The 20,802-nt window shown below is 64.5% G+C and overlaps 1 protein-coding gene across 1 annotated transcript in view; it reads right to left on the reverse strand.

Annotated features, from left to right (window-relative positions):
• CDH4 (cadherin 4) overlaps positions 1 to 13,996 on the reverse strand; it is a 207,253-nt gene extending 193,257 nt beyond the window's left edge. The window contains exons 1-2 of the mRNA XM_036229218.1: positions 13,913 to 13,996; positions 11,699 to 11,810 (exon numbers count right to left, since the gene is read on the reverse strand). Of these exons, the coding sequence (XP_036085111.1) occupies positions 11,699 to 11,810; positions 13,913 to 13,969 (169 nt within the window). The 5' untranslated portion in view covers positions 13,970 to 13,996. The remainder of the gene's footprint in view (positions 1 to 11,698; positions 11,811 to 13,912) is intronic.
• Positions 13,997 to 20,802: the final 6,806 nt, after the last annotated feature.

Raw genomic sequence — 20,802 nt, forward strand, 5'->3', positions numbered from 1 at the left:
GGGTTTCCAGTGCAAACCCCGCCCCCCATTGGGCATGCCCTAGGCTGACAGGGACCACTCAGGCCCCGCAGGTGGACCCGTCTCCTGTCATAGAGGGGTTCCGGGAAGGAAAACACTCACCGCTCGCACCCCGCCCTGCCCCCCCCCCGCCTGCCCCCCGCCCCCCCCCCGCCCCCGCCGTCTTCAAAGGCTCCTGTGACTTCGGCAGCATGGCATTTACATCTCACAGGCTATTTTATTAGCCAGGATTGAAGAAAATTGACGTTTACCAGCCATTAACCTTTCAAGTATGTAACTCCATTTTTTTCCCCACACGGAAGTTTATCTTACGCTTCTCCGAGGATCAATCCTTGAGCTGTCTAGCTCCTTTAAGGAAAAAAGTCCCGGTGAAGATGCTCTGTTCTCAAGAAAACATAAGTTCTATAATTTTACAGACTTTTGATCACAATTTTATAGCCTTCAGCCCTTCTCCGGCATTCTGTTTTTATCTTAAAATATAGGAACTAGATAAGACAAGTTGCATAATCCCTCTTTTGTGTCTGAGGGAAGGTGGGAGAGGATAAGATGGTTTGAGAAAAAAGTCTGCTTTAAACGGGGAGGGGGCGTCCAGGTGGACTCTGGATAGCTGAGTTTCTGTCTCCATCGAAACGCCGCAGCCTAGCACTCGGTGCGGTGGGACGTGGTCCGGTCGTGCCGGGGCCTGGTCATGAATGACGACGGCCAGGGACGTGTGACGTGTGCCACCTCTGTCCCCGCGGGCCTGCACGCCGCTAAACAGGACTCACCGTAACTTAGTCATGCAATTTTAATACGCGCCTTCTGCCGCACTGGAGAATGTAAAGGCCAAGAAGAGAAAAAAGTCTCCAAACAAAACCATAAAAACCCATCGAATCGCGCTGTTGTCGAATGAAAACCGACTGCGTCGAGGGCCAGCCCGCGGCGCCCGGGGGGCGGAGAGCCCAGGGGAGGGGAGTCCGGGGTCGTCCGCGGAGACCGGGGCCAGGTGCCCGCGAACGGCGCCCTCGGCCCTGGGAGGTCACTGACATGGCAGGGCTCGGCTTCCTTCCGAAGCCTCCGGGGAGGCGGGCGGGGCAGGCGGCGCCCCGGCAGGGCGGGCACCAAGCGGCCCAGGCGGCCACTGTCGGCGCGGCAGCCAGCTCCGCCAGCGCCGGGGGCCCCCACGGCCACGCTCCCCGCGGCCCAGGCTCTGCTTCCTGCACGTCACGTGCGTCGTCTTGGATCCGGGGACCCGCCTGTGCAGGGGGCAGCCACCTCCTCCGGCAGGCGACACGGGAGACCCTGCAGGTCACCACACGCGCCGAGCGCCACAGAGCTGATGACTGGGACCCCAGAAGCTGACCAGAGCCTGAACGTCGAGGTGACCGGGCTCCACCGGGGGACGGAGAGGTGGGGCGGGTGGCGGCTGCCCGCTCGACCCCGGGCTCCTGCAGTGCGGGCCGCGGGAGCTTGGACAGGGACCCCGCGTCGTAACCCACCAGCGTCCCCGGCAAGGGGGTCACTGCGCCCTCGCAGCGTAAGTGTGCCGATGGTCCGCTCGGCCCGCTGACATGCCAGCACAGGACGGCTGACCCATAGGCCGGGACACAGATCAACGGTCCTGCCAAGTCCCCCGCGGGGCTGGGGCAGGGACAGACTTCCCCAGGGGGGGCCCCCGTGCTCCCCAAAGGTGGCTATAAGACGCCGCTTATCCTGTTTACAGAGTTCGCTCATCGAAAGCCCGTGGGAGCCCCCTCCGAGGCAGCCGAGGCCTCTGCAAATGTCACGCTGAAGAAACAAGGAGAGGAGGGGGGAGTCATGCTCCTGCAAACCCTCGCCGTGCCGACCAGCCTGCCCGTCACGCCCGAGCACGAGGCGGCCCACCGGCACATGCCGACGACGGGGCCCTCCCCGCCCTGCTCGGCTGCCTGCCCGGGCGCCGGTGGGGAGAGGTATGAACGCAGCCCAGGCGCCCAGCTGGGGCAGTGGGCAGGGCGCTGAGACATCCTGGCGTCCAGCTAAGGGGTTGGTCATTCTCTGGAAGGGACAGGCCTGTCCCCATCCCGGCGCCGGCCCTCAGATGGCTCATCCCAACCCAGAGGGAGACAGGACGGCCGGGCTGTGCGAAGCTGCAGCGGCTCGTCCCGCTAAGACCCGGAGCGCCCACGGGCACCCAGGGCTCCCAACAACCTCGACCCCGTGGGAGGGGCAGGTCGCCACTGTCCCCAAGCATGCGTGAAGCTGCCTGAAATGCAGCTGCAAAGAAGCGACAGGGACAGGGGCGGGGCCCTTGGCAACCGAGCTCCGCAGCTGGCTTCCGAGCAAGCGTGCGAAGCCGCCAGGCAGCGCCGACGGGCTGCTGCGAACGCGGGAGGAGAAGCTCTCGGAGCCAGGAATGATGCCTTTTCGCATTTGCACAGAAAAGCAGTTTTGGGGAAAGAGGCTTGTTCTACACACGCCTGCCTGCGGGCGAGCCCCCGGCCCCCACGCTCGGCAGCGGCTGTGAAACAGTCCCCTCCCAAACGCAGACCTTCAGATTAACAAAATATTTACAGTGTGTCCATGCGATGTCATCGGCGCCATAATCCTCGTGAGGAGTTGATTTGACAGGGGAAGAGAACGTGAGGAGAAAAGGTGTGCCACACACATTTTAATGCCGGTGAAACTGCTCTGTGCCACGCTTCAGGACGCGAGCCGCCGCACCGCCCACGGAGGCGCCTCGCCTGCCACGCGGGGAGCGGGAAAGCGCAGCCCCGCCCCCCCCAGCCATGCGGGGCGGGGCGGTGCTCACGGGGGGCGGCGCCCCCGCGCCACGGCCGCCCTTGGAGTTTGAAGCTACGCGGCCTCCAGGCTGAGGTGCTCGGGCTCGCGCACCCGTCGGGTCTACACAGGCAGACCCCGCCACGGCCCCAGGATCCAGGGGCCGTGTGAGTGTCCCGGGCTGCTGTGACCCACGGCCACCAACCGGGGGCTTATAATAACAAAGCGTATTCTCGCGAAGTTCTAGAAGCCAGAAGTCTGAACCAAGGGGGCGAGGACTCGCTCGCCGGGGGGCTCGGGCATGGGGGAGGGGGCTCTGTCTTGCCGCCCCCAGCTCCTGGTGGCTCCAGGGTCCTTAGCTTGCAGCCACATTGCCCGGGCTTTGCCTCCGTCTCCACACGGCCGCTCCCGTGGGTCAGTGTCTCTCTTCTGTCTCCTTTGAGGACATCTGTCATTGGGTGTAGGAGCCACCCAGATCATCCCAGGTAATGTAACCTCAAAGCCCGTAAGTGCACCTGCAGAGACCCTTCTCCAAACAAGGGCACAGTCACTATTCTGGGGTAGACGTGTCTTTTGGGGCCACCGCCCCGCCCCGCCGAGAGGGGACGCAGCAGCCTGCGGGGTGTAGCGAGCATCCCCCAGGCCACGGTTCCCGGGCCACGCTTGGGCGTCCCACCCTCTGCTTTGAAGGTGGGCAGGTGACCCCGACTCAGCCCTCTCCCGGTCGCATCCGCCGGCACTCCCCTGGGACTGCGTGCTCAGCACTCGCCCTCGAGAGCCGCCCCCAGCTTCCGGGCCCAGTGTCCACGCAGCGAACACCCACACAGACCAAACCCCGCGTCTCTCCAAGTCGGACACACTGGCGCAGGCTCGGGAGGGGACGCGGGGAGGCGACGTAGGCGACGTGTCCGCCGCGGTCTCGGAGACCAAGGGCGCGGTCCCTCCTGGACAGATGTGGAGCCCGCGCCCCCACCCAGGGCCGGAATTCTGTTAAACTGCATTCCGAAGGGACGGTCCAGGCCGAGAACGCCTCTCGGGCACCCGCGGCTGCTTGCAGGGGGCCAGCACCTGGGCGGGTGAGCCCCCTTCCTCCAAGGGCCCGCCTCCTGCTGGAGAGGCAGGCGTGGCGCTGGGCCACCCTCGGGATGTTTGTCTGTCTGTCGCTGAAGGCTTACCTTAATCCTCCCTAAATCCCCACACCGAGGCAGGGAAACAGTGGAGCCAACAAGGCGGAGCTGACAGCGGCCAGATCAGAGCTGCTGCCAGCTTCACAGTGGCGCTTGCGAAATCCCTCTCAGGTCCCAGGGAGAGGAGCGACCAGAGTCCTAATTACAGACTCGGGCCTCAGCGGGCGGGGGCGCCCGGCAGGAGGCAGGATGGAGGGGGCCGCGGGGAGGGCTGGAGCTTGGGCTCCGGCTCAGACAGGCCTCCCAGCCGCGACTAGTGGGGCCCTCCCCCGCCCTTGGCCTGTTTCCTCACAGCAAAGTGGGGCCCCCGACACGAACCGGGAGGGGCCGCAGGAGCCGGGGGAAGAACAGGGACGGTGACCAAGACACAGCACGTCCTCGACGCGTGGAGCCGGAAAGGACCCGTCGGCACGTGGCTGCGTGGGAGCCCCGAGGACGCCCGCGTCCTGACGAATGTGTCGCCTGACGCGGCAAGAGGACCTCTGTGACCGAGGTGAGGACCTGGAGATGGGGGACGCCCCCGGGTTCCCCAGGTGGCCCAGTGGCATCACGGGCTCCTTCCGCGTGAGCAGAAGAGGAAGCAGACGGAGAGGCAGAGAAGGCGGCGTGACCGCGGGGACAGGCTCGGCGCAGGCTGGGACCATGGCGCGGAGTGGGCTGTGCTGGCGGAAGGCGCCACAAGCCAGGAAGAGCAGGGGCTGCGGGAGCCGAAAAGGCGAGGACACCGAGTCTCCCCTGTAGGCCGCGGCCCTGGCCACACCCCGATTCTAGCCTGGGGGACCGCGCTGGACAGCCGAGGTCCGGAACGGCAAGACGGTAACTTGTGTCACTTAAGCCTCTAAGTCTGTGGTCCTCTGCCCTACACTAAGACACGAATAGGATCCCCAAGCCGAGCGAATTCCTCGCCAGCGGCTGCAGTGGGGTGGTGGTGGTGGGGAGCATGTGGGAAGGCCTCGAAAACGTCGGCTTGCTCCCCCGACAGCGGTGGGAAGGGAGCCGGCCTTTGGAAGCGGCACACTGGCCAAAGGTAATTGCTAGACCAGGTCTGTTTTGTTCTCTTTTGTTTAAAAAAGGGAGCCAGCCTGAGACTGTACCGGAGGCCACCAGGAGAGGGCAGCCTAGAGCCCAGGCAAAAAGTCACCGAAAATCTGAGCCTCTGGACAAAAAGCAAAGATTTTACCAGCCCAGCACCCAGCACGACACAGTGCGCCCTCGGAGAATTAAAACAACAAGCAAGTGCCATGAGGCTTTACAAGGACACACACGGGAGGACTTCATCCCCGGCCGGAAGGAAGCCACTAGGCTTGCAGAATTTCCTGCAGTGGAATTCACGCACAAATCCCGCCTCCAGAGAGTCGGACTGGGTACGTTCTTTGAAAAGACAGAAGCTCGCTCGTTCCCTCGCCCCCAGTTGATTAGTTCGTGCGTCTATTTAACCAAGTTTCACAGAGAAGTAAAGACAGACCTCGAAATCTGGATGGGGGGCTCCCGCAGATGCCCAGGACGGGAGCCCCAGGCAGAAAGGCCCCCGCAGATGGGGGCTGCGTCTCCCGCAAACCTCCGCCTGGGGGTCAGCTTTCCTCACGACCAGCAACGTGAGCCTCGCGAGCGCCCCCGGCGCTCCATGCTGCGGTGTGACCGATTCGTGGCGGCTGCCGAGGCCCGAGCCCAGCCCGGCCCAGCCCAGCCCAGCGAGTCCCGGGTTCGCCCGCTGCTCCCCCAGAGCTGGCAGAGCCTGTGAGCCGGGGCGCCACTCGGGCTGCGTGCGCCCGCCAAGGACCGCGCACCCCGACAGCACCGTGCGGTCCTGCAAACCCGAGGAGCCCCGGAGTTTGCACCCACTTTGGACGGCGACTCCCACCGAGCATGTCTTGACACACCAGGCCCCGCCTGCTGCGGTCAGGGTGAGAAACAATCAGCCACGTCTCAATGTCGACAGTGCTAAATTCACGGAGAGCCCCGAACTCGGGGAGAGGGGCCGTGTCTGCACCCCGAACCGTCGTCGTTCACGCCATGGACGGAAAGCCTAGGTCCGGGGGGACAGGGCAAAGCCCAGGCGATCGGCCGTCTCTCCACCTCGCTGCCCGTCAGCATCTCGGCCACATGAAGGGTGGGATTTCGGCACCCCCCCCCCCCGCCCCCCGACGGGTGCTGGTGAGGACGCCGGGAGGCCCCGAGCGCGGAGGGCGGGCACGTGGTCCGGGGGGGACTCGGGGCTGTGACGTTATAACTGGAAGTCTCCCGTCCCCTCACCTTGCAGAGCCACTAAAATGCATCATTCGGAAAAGCAAACAGCTCAGTCGCGAAGCCATGAGCCTCACGCTGACCAGCGTGTGCCCCTCTGCAGTGGGGGCCACCGTGGGGGCCAGAGCTCAGAAGATGCCGGCGGGGGCTCCTGGCCCAGCGCCCTGTGGATCCAGCACGCAAGGGCCAAGCTCCGGGGCCTCTGGGCAGGGGAGCCGGAAGCTGCCAGGCAGGGGCACGTGGTGCCCAGTGCCTCGGGCAGTGGCCTTTTGTTTTTACACAGGGCGTCTGGAACCTCCCTGCTGGGGGCTTCAGCCCTGGGGCGATGGGTAAAGCCTGCCAGTCTCACTTCTCGTCTGACAGAAGAGGCGTCTAAGGATACAAATTTTCCTCTCTAAATCAGTTAACTCCAGACCAGGCCAAGTTACAGCGACAAAAGGCTGCTGAGAAACCGAAAGTAGCGCTGGCCCCCGAAGGGGCCAGAGGGCACTGCGGTCTCCATGCAGGTGCCTCGGGGACCCCTGAGGGGAGCGGCCGCGGGAGGCGGTGGAAGTCTCACGCTCGGCAAGCAGCCAGCGATCCCTGGGCTCGAGGAGCAAGGGCTGCCTGGCGTGGAGCCCGTCCGGTCGCGCCTGGGGCTTAGTCCTGCCCAGCCCCCCCCCACCACACACTCCCGCTGCTTTGTGGGGGCCTCGGTTCCCTGGAGCCGGTCAACACTGGGGACAAAGTCCCCGCGAGTCCTGTCCTGGCGTCCCGGAAGCCGGCAGCTGGGAGACACCGTGGGGACCTCTCGCTGTCCGGCCCCGGCTCCGCCCCGGTGAAGATTCTTTTACATCTTGGCCTCTAGACGGAGTCTAAAGCGTCGACTATCCATTTCATCGAGTCAGCAAATATTTGCCCGGTGCCCGGGACATGCTCTCTGCAATCCAGCAAGCTGCACAGAGGGATTCATTCTCAGAGGACTGGGGGCAGGGCAGCCGGGGGCGCGAAAGCCCAGCAGGGCCACGGTGGGGAGAGAGGTGGGCGCGGGAGCGGGCCAGCCCGGGCTCGGGCCGGAGGCCGGGCTCGTGTGCCCCGCGCTGGCAGAGGGGGCGCAGGCAGCTGCTCGCACGCCTCGCTCTCCTTTTCCGAAGTCAGAAATCGTTTAGCCGAGTGGGGCGGGACACGGGACTGCGGCTTTTCAACCTTGTTTTTCTCACCACTCCGAGCCAAATGAGTCCAGAGCTCTGTAGTTGTTCAAGGATGCCACCCGGACCTAGCTCCCTCACCACCATCCTCACGGTCACAAACAGGCTGCACTGGCCCAGACGTCACGTCTGCATTCCCGGCAGGAGGAAGCAGTAAAGGCAAAAGGCGCAGCCCACTGAGTCTGTTCCTCTTTAGCTGGATAAAGGAAAGCGCTCTCAGCAGCCTCATCTAACATAACGACTTCCTCAGACCCTGCTGACCAGGAAGGGGCCGCCGTGGGGAAGAGCGCGTCAGAAACGGGGAGGCGGACAGGTCAGTCCGGACAGGGCTCCATCAGGAAGAAGGAGCGAGGGGCCGGATACCGGACACGCGGCTTGCAGCGTCGAATCGTTCCAATCGTACGTGGCGCGTTAGTCACCCATGTCCTTTACCCCCGCTCGCCTGCAGGCCGACGGGGACTCGAGACGTCACCGCGTTTTCCGGCTCTTCCTGCACACCCACCAGGCCCCAGGCCGAAAGCCGGGCGTGGCACTGGGTGTCGGGTGCGCAGTCAGCCTGCGCAGTTCTCGTCCGTGCGTCTAGCAATACCTCCCGCCCAGGCAAGACTTACCTGTCTGCAGACGTGGGTCCTGCCAAACCGTGTGGGTGAAGAGGCTAATTCCAACACACTAGTGAGGACAGTCAAGGGAGCCTCTGGCCAGGTCTGCTGCTTCATGGCTCCCCTCTGGGCACCTGAATTTGGCCTCTCCTCAGCCTTGCCTCTCTGGCTGTACTTTGTCATGCAAATGAGTCAGGCATTCAACCCGCCCCCTCCTCCACTCTGCTGCAGGGAGGGTGCGGAAGCATGGCAGGCCCTGATGCTTGCCTCCTCAGCATCCAGCCCTCTCGAACCAGAATCCCCATTCTGCTTCGAGCAGCAGTTTGCTCATCAACCAAGCGAGGGATGAGCGAGGTCTCGGCCGGGCGTGACGATGCACTCCCCTGCTTCCCAGCCTCCCCCTGCTTTCTCCGGGAGTGGCATGTGACCTAGTTCCAGGCTACGAGACCTCCTGCAAGGGTTCTGAGACAGTGTTTGCTTTCCCGACACAGAGAAGACGTGCAGAGGGCGCTACCTCTCCCTCCTTCCTGCTCCTTCCTGCTCCGCGCTCCAAAGCAACGCCTGGAGCTGCGGCAGCCAGTTTGCAGCGAGGCGGCAATGAACAGACGAACCCAAGATGGCAGAACAGTCGGAATAAATGTCAGGCAGACCTGCTGCGCCAGTCTTCGGCCACCGATGTCTCCACTGTTACGTGTGAAAAATGAACCTGCATTTACGATTCTGTCAATCGGGCTGAACATCCCAGAATGACCTAAAAGGTAAACCAGGGCTGCTGCTGTCATGACCGTCCAGCTCACGTGGGAGAGCAGGCTGACCAGGTGACACACCCCCCCCAGCAAGGACGCAGCAGCTGGGCCTGGGAGAAGGAAGGATTTCCCACGAGGTCTCATCGAGCGAATCCGCCTGACAGGGTCTGAACTCGCAGCGTGCCCACCTTCCTCAGACGACGTCCAGACCCACTGCCCCTGCGGCCAGCAGGCCTTCCTCCCCGTGGCCGCCCCAGGAGCGAGGCAGGGAGTCCTGGGATCCCATGACGCCGCGGACCGCTCTCCCAGCCTTGCGGGTTCTCCCAGAGCTCCGCCCGCCAGAGCGAGCACCGGCAGGTCACTGCATCGCCGCACAGCGCGGCCTGACAGGTCTGGCCGTTAATTATTTACAGGGCAGAGAAAAAGACACCAGCTTAGCGACAACCCCAACTGAACCGTGGCTCAGGGAACATTCCTCCAGCCCAAGGCAAACGGCCTAACCGCCGGCAACACTGTAGACATCACCGCGCCCCGGTGATCGCGGCCGTGAGCGCACGATCCTGGAAACGTAGCCAGCGCTAAGAGCACACGAGGCCGCGGCCACGGCGCCCGGGAGCACCGCCACCCGGCTCAGCCACTCCCCTTGTCACTGTGCGCGGCCGCCGCTCCAAAGGCTCACCATGCCATGGTGTCTGCTACCCTATCGGGGAACACTATTTTAAGCCTAATTAGCATGAAATTTTTAGAATGCAAATGCTCTTCATTTAGACATAAAACAAAATGCCACGACATTTCTTCCATCCATTCATCATAAACAAGTTAATTACTGTGTAACAAATCGCTCCTTCTGGAATCTGGATGCTTGGGGTTGCCGGTAAGCTGACTCGGGCAAAGAGCGGGAGCCGCGGAGCGGTCGTTAATGGCTGATGGCACACTTATCGTGGAACGGTGACTCCGAAACGGTGCCTGTCACACTCAGGGTAAGCGCTCTCGGTGGGAATCACGCAATTATAAGTAGTCATTATCTATTTCGCTTGATTCCTGCCGGAACAATGGCAATACCGTGCCTCATGCTTATGGTCCACACGTGCGCCTTCGCTGGGGGTCTCATGGTTTGCAAAGTTTTCTAAGGAAATAGAGATTTCCATCTGCCCCGGTTTGAGCGCACGTCAGCTTTTGCCTCCTTACGTCCAAAATCATTTTTAAGATCTAAAACATCTCTTTGTCCTTGAGATCCTTCCCTCTAAGAAGAGGCCGAGGAAGAGAGTGCGAGAGGGGGTCCCACGCAGGTACGGGAAGAGCAATGGGACTCTGGCCCACCCCAGGGTGGGGAAGTACAAGCCCCCTGACGCCTGGGACACACTCTGCAGTTCTCTCCTCGGCCAAGGTGGGGCCTCCTCTCACAGATAAGGGCATCAAAAACGAGCCTCGCCTCCACACATCCCAGAAGCCGGTCCAGGTGCCCCAGGCGAACCCCATCCGGGCATATGGCACCGGCCAACACCGGCCCATGGTCCGGGCTTCCCCAGCACGCCGGCCTAGCGCAGGGCCCAGCTCAGCCTGGACCCACACAGGCCCCAGGAGAAAAAGGAGATCTTTGTTTGAAATCTCACATTTTCTCATAAAAAGCGCGAGTTCTGCCTGTTTCTTGCACAGTGGGCAGCACTTGTCATTACTAAAATAGAGGCAGTCTTTCTGGGATTCTTCAGAAAAACCGACACTCCAGCGTCTGATCAGGTTTCGCCTGGGGAGGCGTGAGGCTGTCAGCTCGAGGACACGGCCGTGCGTGTCTCCTGTTATTCGTGACGGCGCAGCGCGCTGAGGGTGGCAGAACCTTCCGGGCTTTCTCCGCAGGCGACCACGGACCCCCGGCAAACCCACGGACCCCGCGAGATGGCCTCCCCTTCCCAGTCCGAATGACGCGCATGCGCCCATCCATCACGCCCACTCCTTCCAGGCCGAATGCCCGGAGAGCTTTGTTTTTATTTTATTTTTGGTAATCAATGAAGGAGTCGATAGTATCATGCCCCTGCTTTAGCAGTCAACTCAGTTCACGACAAATAAGAAAGAGCTGGATCCAGTGCAAAATGAAAACCGGGATTCACAGAACGGGAGTCAACACGCCAACCAGTCCCGCCTCCTGGGGCTGGGCGGGGGCGGGGCAGGGGCGGGGAAGGGGGCGGGGCGGGGGGCAGGGGGCAGGGCGGTCAGCAGTCTGGGGACCGTTCAGTCACGAATGTTGAAATCTGGCTTGGATGGTTAATCTGGAGTCCGCTCCCTCCAACCCCTCGGAACGGGCTAAAAGTGCCACTTTCTGGGACAGTGATGCTCGGGCGGGACGAGGCACGGCTCAGGTGTCCCGGGTCTGTGTCGAAACCAAAGAGGAGCAAGAGCCGGTTCGTCTCCCCTGCCATGCAAATATAAAGTTTAATCGGTTTGTCCTAAAAGAGAAACAAATCAATATGCCAAATGATCTATTGCCCTTCGAGGTTTGAAGCTGTCTCTGGCTTTCCCGTCGCAAACAGGCACGCACCCCGCAAGGACGCTAACGCCGAGTGGCCGTCCCCTCCCGCGTGCGTGGAGTTCCCGCGTTCTCGGGGGGACAGCGATGAGGACCGATGCCACGTGTGTGGACAGAGGCTCATGAACCACATTCTCAACACCGGCCGCTTTACCGCGCATTTCAAAGCAAATCCGATTCAACATTCCAGAACTCCATACACAAAAGTCCTTAGGGAGAAGCCTCTCTCCGCATGTCACTCCGGTGACCTTACATCCACATTCCAATCTGTGGTCCAGGAAATGATTCGCCTCACTCAAAAATGGCAGGGATTCTGAACCATTTATCCGTGATGCAAAACGACTTTGGGGTCGCCGAATCCTGACCTCGCTGACCTCACGCCAGTCCAGCCCAGCCCAGCCTCCCCCTTCAGCACGCTGGAGTGTGGTCCCTTTCGACCCTCCACGCCCCGCCCTACCTTTGAGGACTTTCTCTCCTTCTGGAATATTCTGGGAGATCAATGCCGTGTAATCTTCCTCGGAGAAGCCAGCCTTGCAGGTCTCCCTGGCCGTACGATCCCCGTTATGGGCCTGGAGACGGAAGGAAGACAGGTCAGACAAGCCGAGGTTCACAGACGGGTGATGTCGCCGCGCTCATGGGGGCCCGTGGAGCGGGGTCTCAGCAGTGACGGAGACTGGAAGAGACCCCGGCTTCCACCCAGACAGAACGGGGCGGCTGCCGCTCAGGTCTCAGGGGCTGAAGTGGTGTGGCCAGGGGACGGGGTGCTCCGGGGAGGCCTGTCAGGGGACGGGGTGCTCCGGGGAGGCCAGTCAGCGCCTGCTGGCACTGAGAACTGTCCGGAAGGCAGCAGGCAGGAGCCCGGGGTCCAGCTGATGAAGACGGGGCAGGGAGGCCAAGGTGGGGGCATCGCAGCCCTCAGGCCCCAGGGCCCGCTGTGGGTGAGGGGGGCCAGCAGGCTTGTCTCCTCTGCAGTCCCCAGGGAGGGAGGGGCAGGCAGAAGGAGAAAAGATTCTCAGAGCCTCTGCTCAGCAGATGCTGCAAGGAGGCTGGGGTGAGCAGGGGAGGAGGTGAGGAGGTGAGGGGTCCTGCCCCCCCCTCCCCTCTCCTCTCCTCCCTTCCTTGGTCGCTTGTCCACCCTTGAAGAACCATCTGCACCCGAGCGGGGAGGAGCTACGCTAACCGATCAGAAAGGGCGGGTGTCCTCCGGCCCTGAGCGTCCTGGCTTCGCTGCCCCATGGGTCTAGAGCCCAGGGCAGCGAGGGCGGGGCGGGCGGGGTGGCGCCCTCTCGGGCTGGGAAGTGGGAGCTACAGGTCCGCTGCGGGGGTGGGGATGCAGGGAGGGCCGGCGAGTGGCACAGGGCAGCCGGCCCGCCGCCGCCACGCTACAAGGGGCTCGGCAGGGCTGCCTCGCTGCCAGCACAGGCGGCCGTGCCTTCGCGGGCCACGGAGCGCGACGCGCCTCCCGCTGCCGCCTCCCGTGTCCCGCGTGACACCGCCGCAGCCGGCCGCCCCGGCCCGAGCTCCCTGCACCCACCGCAGGACATTCGCCGGCGGCTCACCCAGAAGCACCTGGGGAGGGAGGGGACACGGAGTCGTTCCTTGGGAAAAGCTGCGCACCCCTGCTCCGGCCTCGGGCTCGAAGCAGCACGGAGACAAGCTCGGGAGACGCACAGACCGCGAAAGTTTGGAGCCGCCCCCGGCGAGCGCCGAGCTCACCCCGCGCCCGCAGCCTCCTGGCCGCCTGGCCGGGGCGCCGGTTTATTTCCGAGGTTACACCGCGCCGCCCAGAAGGAGCAGCGAGGCCGATCGGCCACGAGAGGGGGTTCCTGCAACTCCCGGGGCCCCCGCTCCCGCCTCCCCCAGAGGCACCCCCGGCGCAGCCCGCACACCGCCCCTGGACCCTGCCCCCAGCAGGCGCAGGGCTGGGCTGGGGACCGGTTCTCGGGTTGCAGGGGAGGCAGGCGAGCGCCGGGCCCCGCTCGGGTGAACACCCTCGTCCGCGCCCTCCCGGCTCCCGGCTCTCGCGAGGGCCCCGCCGGACACCCGCTCCGGCCCGCGCCGCGGGGACTCGGGCGCGAGGGCGTCCCGCGGTCGACATCCGCCGGCCACCAGCAGCGACGGTCCTTGTCGGCACCCCGAAGACGAAGACCCAGGCGGCGCCGCGAGTCCGCAGCCCCCGGTAGGGGCGGCCGGATCGGGTGTCCCAGCACCCTGGACCCCGGACCGCTGCGGCCGGGTCCCCGCGCCCGCAGCCCCAGCCCGGCTGGGCTCGCTCGGCAACTCCGGAGGCTCGCGGCTCGCGGGCGGTGGAGGGCGCGCCGGCTCCGCCGGCGGGGCTCGGGGCAGCGGCCGCGGACCCGGGGCGGCTGAGACGCTCCGCGGGTCCCGCTCCGGGCAGAGCTCCGCGCGTCCTCCGCCCGCCCACCCGCACTCCCTCCCCGCTCGCGCCGCTGCTTCCCGCGGCGCCGGCATCTCCGCGCCCCTGCCAACCGCAGCGGCTTCGCGGAGTGCGGGAGCCGGCTGGGTGCAGCGGTGCCCGCCGCGAGGGCCCGCTGCGCGGACCGGGGAAGCCCGGGAGAGCCGCTCCGGGCGTGAGCGCGCCCCGCCGGCTCCGGGGACGGCTCCGCGCCGCCCGGGCTTCCAGCCGCCAGGGCGGGAGGCGGCAACTCACCCGGAGCGCGCCGGAGAGCGCGAGCAGCAGCAGGAGCACGCCGGAGCCCGCGGGCATCTTCCCCTGCGCGCCGCGCCCCGGCGCCCGCCCGGTGCCCGGCGCCCGGAGCCCGCGCCTCGTCGCCGCCGCCCGGATCGCGCCGCTCCGATCGCGCCGCCGCCGCCTCCGATCCAGCGGGCCCCGCGCCGCCAGCCCGGCTGCGCCGCCGCGATCGCCGCCCGGCTCCGGGAGCGAGGCCAAGTCGGCCGGCGCGCGCTCCCTCGGGCCGGTGCGTCCGCCGGCCTCGCAGCCGCCCGCGCCTCTGTTCTGCGCGCTCGAAACTGCAGGTGAAGCCGCGCGGCCGCCCCGCCGAGGCCCCGCCCGCCGCCCGGCCCCTGCGCTCGCCGGCCTGACGCGGGCCTTAAAGGCGCCGCGCCCCCCGCGCCGCGCCGCCCCCCGCCTCGCGCACCGCGCGGCCGGGCACGGGCAGGGATTCTGGAGCCCGCGTGCGCCGAAGGTGCCGCCGACACTCTCTAAAAGTGTGTGTGGGGAGGGGAGGGGGCGGCCAAGAGAAGGCACGGGGGTTCCCGCCCCCGAAGCCTGGGCACCCTTCTGCCTTGGTCCAAGCGCCTGCCTGGGCCCACGCTGGCAGCGGGCGCTCCGTTCTGTCCTTTGTTTCAGGCGGCTCCTCACCAGCTCCCCAGACCCTCTGGGCCGCGCACCCACGTTGGGCCCGTCAGGAGTTGGCCTTGAAAGACTGGCCCGTTAGAAAGGGACAGAGAGGGGACAGAGGGCGGACAGAGGCGCTATCTCAGCCTGCGGGCTGCGCGGACCTTCCAGCGCAGGGAGAGCCCCACGTGGGGCCTGGCTCCAGGACCTGGGAAGAGGCGGGTTCCTGTTCCTGCATGGAGACGCCGTTAGGCCTTAGAAGCCAAGGAATAAATTAGAAACCCCTGGAAAGGACGGGAAAGGAAAGGAAAGGAAGACATTCCCCAACAGACAGGAGCTGTCAGCAGCCTCGGCTCAGGCAGCCCGTGCTCTGTCCGCTCCGCTTGGACGATTTCTGACCTGGGGGTCACTTCTGTGAGGGATCAGCAGGTAAAACATCTGTGCGGCTCAGGAAGCGAGTAAGTGCCTCTGCGTGCTTCCTTCTGGCTCGGAGATGGAAAGAAAAGTGGCTTTGTTTGCTCAGTCGTTTTGAAATTTCTTTGTCTCGGTTTGGAGGGGCTCTATGTCCAGAATACATTAGTTCTGGTTTGAGAAATACACTGCAAAGGAGGCCAAAGAAGATTGAGTGAAATTGTTGAGCTCCAAGGTCAGAGTCAACTTGAGCAGGAGAGCGGAAAAGCCAGGCCGGCCCCTCCCCCCACCTCCCACCTGGGCAGGGCGGCCAGCTGGCTAGCTCCGTGCGGGCCTGGGAGGTGAGGTTTTAGATGGCTGGGAGCAGCCGGATAAGTTCCTTACCCCAGAGCACGAGGCGTTTCTCACCCGCTAACTGTGCGACTAGCAAACGCGACACTGCGTCCGTGCCAGCCAGCCTCTCGTGGCCGCCATCGCCTCCATCCCCCGCCTGGCGGTGCACAGGAGCGCGTCACCCATTTGTGCAGCCGAAGGAGCTGGGCTTTTCAGGCTCCCGGTCACACAGAGGTCCTGTGCAGCCGGTGAGGTTTCGCGAACCTGCCCAAGTGCATGCTGGGAAAGTCCGTTCCTGAGCCACGTGCTCGCCCCCTGAAAGACCCTTCCCCTCCTCCATCACTGCGCAGAGAGCTCGCAGAGGACCTCCAGGCTCCTGGCTGTTGTCCTGAAATGCCCATCGCGAGACCAGCCTTTGTCTTCAGAAGGCCGGACGGGATGCTAATTGTTTCTCAGGAGACGCGCCCCAGAGCCTGGCACATGCGCCACTGTGCTCCGAAAATGCTCAGCGCAGAGAGGGCGCCGAACTGCCAAGAAGAGAGCGGTGTCGCGGCGTGGCCCCGAGGTGGCACGCTGGGGGGACACCCGCCCCGCCCCCACTGCCCGTCAGCGTCCTGGCTCTGCGGAAGCACACGGTGACCTCCGCACGCGGGGCCTCATCCCGCCCCGTGCACACTTGAGTCAGGCCCAGACAGGTGCAGGAGCTATGCCGCCGAACTGCGTTTGTGGGAGACGTTATCAACCCCCCAGCACACAGCAGAGCAAAGGGAGGCCCCGGGAGGCCAGGCCCGGGGCACGCGACCGCATCGGCACCCGGCCCCAGGCCCCACGACCCCAGCGTGGCTTTTCCCACGCAGAGCAGGGGCGGGGAGCCCTTTCCCACAGCTCCTCAGGTCGCGGGAACTCGTGTTTGCAGGAACGTGAGCCAGAAAGCGCTGCAGGAGCTGACGGGAGCCCAGCAGAGAGCACTGGTTTATCAGGCTTGCTGCGGATGAGGCAGCCAGGATGCTGCGGGGAGGAGGGGAAGATTCGATACAAAGCACAAGGCGGTGGGTGTCGGGTGGGCTGCAGCCTGCTCCCTCCAGGTGTGGCCCCGGGGCCCAGCAGCATCCGGGGCATCGGGGCATCGGGAGCTTGTTAAAAGTGCAGCATGGCAGGCCACGCCTCGGCCCTGCCCTGTGCTAACTGCCTCTCCTTCTGCTCTAGCTCAGATCGGGGGCTCCAGAGGCCTCCAGAGGTTGGTGAAGAAACACGGACTCCCCCTGAGATCCGCTGACATGGAGCTTTGGGGAGTGGGGACCCTGTGGGCTGAGGTTCAGGTCCCCTCGGGTTGGAGAACCGTCCGCCCACCCTGCCTATCCCACGGGCGGTAAGCAGCTCCTTGGAGCCTCAGAAATGCTCCTTCCTGGGCCTTGCCCTGGGTCTACTGACTCTGGATGTCCCGGGATGGAGCCTGGGCATCAGCACCCGGAAGTGGGAGACACCGACATGGCTGCCCTGAGGGGGGGCGCCTGCCCTCCGAGGGGGGGCTGTGATGCACCTGGCGGATGAAGAGCCCTAGAGGAGAGTGCTTCCGTTCTCAGGGGCGATCAGGAAAATGCACTGGGGAGGGCAGCTGGGCGTGGCCGCGCCCTCCGCATTCCTGGACACCTGGACCGCGGTGTCCGCGGAGCTGGTGGCCTGCGCCCGCCGGTGGGCGCAAGCGTGGGACGGGGTTCTCCTTCGGAAGCAAGTCGAACGCCTGAACTGGAGCTGCATCTCCCTGCCTTTTCATCTGATGTTAATTTGTTTTTCCTCCATTTCTCATTATTTTTGCAGACACTTCAGTGTCAGACAAAAAGCCGTTTTGTAAAGAAGGCAGGGGGGTGTTAGCAAAAGGTGTGTGCCCAGAGCGAAACGATCTCTGTGGGCAAATGGAGATGTCCGAGGCAATGCGGAGAGAGGTGAAATCGGCCTGCCGCCCAGCTCAGGAAACCTCCCTGCAGGGGACAGAGAGAGAGAGACAGAGACTGAGAGAGAGAGAGAGAGAGACTGAGAGAGAGAGACAGAGACTGAGAGAGAGAGACAGACAGAGACAGAGAGAGACAGACAGAGACAGAGACTGAGAGAGAGACTGAGAGAGAGACAGAGAAAGAGAGAGAGAGACAGAGAGAGACAGACAGAGACAGAGACTGAGAGAGAGAGACAGAGAGAGACACAGACAGAGAGAGACAGAGGCTGCACGAGGCACTCGCTGCCTCCCAGTCCCGGGCCCCTTGCCACAAAGGGACTGACACGGGGCAGAAGGACGGAGTGGCCCTAACGCTCACCGTTTTCCTTTTCGCCAAGATCATGGTTTCCTTTCGCAGTGACCGGCATTCCGCGGTGCCAGGCCCTGCACTGACGGTCTCTGAGTCGCCGTCTTGCGTACCCCTCTTCTGCAGAGGAGGTGGTGTCACCACGCCCCGCATGCAGCTGTCCGGCCTGGAGGCCTGGGGTCGGCTGCGCGGGTCGTGGGCCGCCGTGTGGCGGGCTGTGACTCTGCCCTGGGCAGTGTGACGTCCACCGAGCAGACATGCTCCGTGCTCTGCAGTCAGGGCGCCAGGGGAGGAAAGGTGCCAAGGCCCCTCCCACCTTTACGTCAGCTTCTCCCTTTCCCAGCTGCCTCATGCTCCGTCACGACCCCCCAGTGCGGTGGCTCAGGCAGCAGCTCCTCCCCTCCCCCACCATACAGAAGGAGACACCGAGGCGGCCTGAGCCCGGACCCACCCACACCCTCACCGTGCTGTGCCCTAAGGAAGCCGGTCACGTTTGCTGTTTTGAGGAAGGACCAGGCTCTGACGGGGCCAGTTTTCTGGGTGCCAGGGCTCCCCTGGAGGGTGGGGGAGAGACTTTGGATCTCAGGAAGCTTCTGGGGAACAGGAGGTGCAGCTTGTTCAGAAGGAGAAAGAATCGGAACCCCGGTCGCTCTGCGCTAAGACGCCCGGCCCGCGCTGGAGGAGGGGGGTGAGGGCCGTCTCGGGGAGGGGGGGCCGTCATTCTGTGCTGACACTTTGCTGTTTGTCTCCTGCCTGCTGCTGGGAAGGGGGGCGCAGTGGAGGGAGCAGGAGGCATGTCACGGGGGTGCCGGCTACAGAGCCCTCACGTGACCTTGCACGGGGACCGGCGTGTCGTCTGCTGCTTTTTAGGAGCGGCTTGGCAGAAGGAGAAACGGAGGTCAGGGTGACCTCGGTTAATGCGGGGGTGACAGGAAATGTTCGCGGGGGAGTCATAGCAGCCCGCCACAGCCCCGTGTCCCCCACAGCAAGGGACCCCGGAACGCAGCCCTGCCCGGGCCTCGGAACGCAGCCCTGCCCGGGCCTCGGGCGAGGTCTGGAGCCGCCGCCCCTGCCCTGGGCGCCCACAGCGCCCTGCCTTCCGCCCGCGCAGAAGTCGGCTTTTTTCATTATTTTCTTTTTCGCTGTTGTTGTTGGTTCGCCCCTCGGAAGGTCCACCCGCCTTCCTCCGGCCGGGCGACCTGCGGCCCTATTCTCTGGGCCGCTTCCTGTTCGCTCTGTAAACCGAGCCCCACGCGGGGCGCCCGAAACCTGAGCCAGGGGGCCCCGCACCGTGGCTCCCGTCCAGCCCTGCCGGACGCCCTCCCTGGGACCCCCAAGGACCCACGCTGCCCGATCCCTGTCCCCACCCCAGGTTCTGGCGCTGGCTGTCTGGGACATTCTGCCCCCAGGCCTTTGCGCGGCTGGCTGCTCGGGCTCGGGTTCGGAGGGGCCGGCAAGGCCCTGGTGAGGCTGCCGCCTGCCGCTCGGCCAGGGGCCTCCGCCCGGCCCCTCTGACCCGGCTCGCAGGTCCCTGCCCGCGTCCGCGTCCGCGTCTGCAGCGGGCCAGGGGCCTCACCGCTCCTCCCGCACGCCGGCAGAGCCGAGTCGGCTCAGCATCACCTGCACGGTGAAGGCCTGGGGGGGACGGTGAGGGGGGTGCCGTCTCCTGAGACCGAACCGTGGAGGACCGGGTTGGGGAACCCCTGACCCGCGCCTGGTAGGAAGGAACGCTGGTGGGGTTTCCTTCCCTTTTCTCGTAAACTCGGGGCCCCGGAACAGGAATCCAAGCCACAGGAGGGTGGATCCGCTCGAATGCCAACGACGGGGGCCCTGGGGGGGGCGGGGGGTGCAAGGACGAGCAAAGCAAACGTCTGCGGAGAGGAAGCCAGTTAGACAGCGAAGGGGATGATATTAGATTTACAGGGAGGAAGAAAACGGGGGAGACGCTGGAAATCTGAGCGGACAGTGGCAATAAAACACGAGACCACGAGGACGGGGAGGAAGTGCGAAATGGGCTTTACGAGGCAGAGCGGGGCTGGGCTCAGGAGACTTCCTGCGGCGCCAGCCGCCCCGGGCCCCGGCGGGCGGCTTTCGTCTGTGGAGTCGCCGGTTGGCTTCTTTTAAGTGGTGTTTAATTGGGTTTCATTATTGAACTTTTAGGGTTTACTGTTGATCGTGTTCCCCAGAACACAAGTCCAGGCTGCCTGTGGAGGGGGCTGGTCCCTGGGGGTGAGGGGTGCCCCTCCGCTCTGCTCAGGTGGACTGGAGGCCCAGGCATGGCGCGCTGCCGAGAGACACGCGTCCCCTCCTCGAGAAGCAAGCCCTTGGTCACCTGCTCGCGCAGTGTCTGTCAACAGCCCCGGGGTCCTCCCCATGGGGGCGTCTCAGCTCTGCAGCCTTAATGCACCAGCCAGCGCTTCTTCTGGAGTGTGGGAAACCCAGGAGGGAGATGGAAACGGGGGAGGGGCGCGCCTGGAGGGCTGTGTTTTCCAGGCGCTCTCCAAGTGCCCCCCAGGACCACGGGTACCCGCCTCCTAACCGGGGTGAGGACCGCCCGTTCCATCACCCGGCCGGTGTCTTTGGTCGGCAGGCTTGGGCTGGCGTGCACAGACAGGCGTAGGCTCAGACATCGTGCCCAGGCCGGCCCCGCTACCCGCGTCCCTGACGGCTGCTCCGAGTTCCTCCATTCGCCCAGGGCCCCGCTGTGCGCAGGTGCTGCCTTCTGCTGCAGCTGGGGACGTGAGACACAGCCGTTGTCCCCACCAATCGCAGTCCCGTGGGGAGGTAACACCTGGAACCCGGACACCAGGGAAGAAGGGGAAAGGCTGCGAGCCGCGCTGGGTAGCGACGGCCGGAGCGCCCGCACCTGGCGTCTCCCCGCGTCTCCTGAGCTCCCTGCAGCCACACCCTCAGTTCACAGGTGAAAACGCTAACCCCGGGCTCTGGGATTGGAGAACAGATACTGCTGTCTCCCCAGGACGCCTGCATTTGGGGGCCGAGGCTCTGGCGGATGCGTCGTCTGTTGGTTCAGGCCGACGCCGGCTGCTCAGGCGGCCCGCTCAGCTTTCTCCCCACATCTGTAGCATCTCTAGTCTGTTTGCTGTGGATGGCAGATGCCCTGGGTAGTCTATTTCCCAATTTTAAAAAATTAATAGACTTTATATTTTAGAGCAGTTTTAGGTTTGCAGACCAATTGAGCGG

The sequence above is a fragment of the Rousettus aegyptiacus genome, unplaced genomic scaffold, assembly GCF_014176215.1.
Source record: "Rousettus aegyptiacus isolate mRouAeg1 unplaced genomic scaffold, mRouAeg1.p scaffold_m13_p_12, whole genome shotgun sequence".
Lineage (NCBI taxonomy): Eukaryota > Metazoa > Chordata > Mammalia > Chiroptera > Pteropodidae > Rousettus > Rousettus aegyptiacus.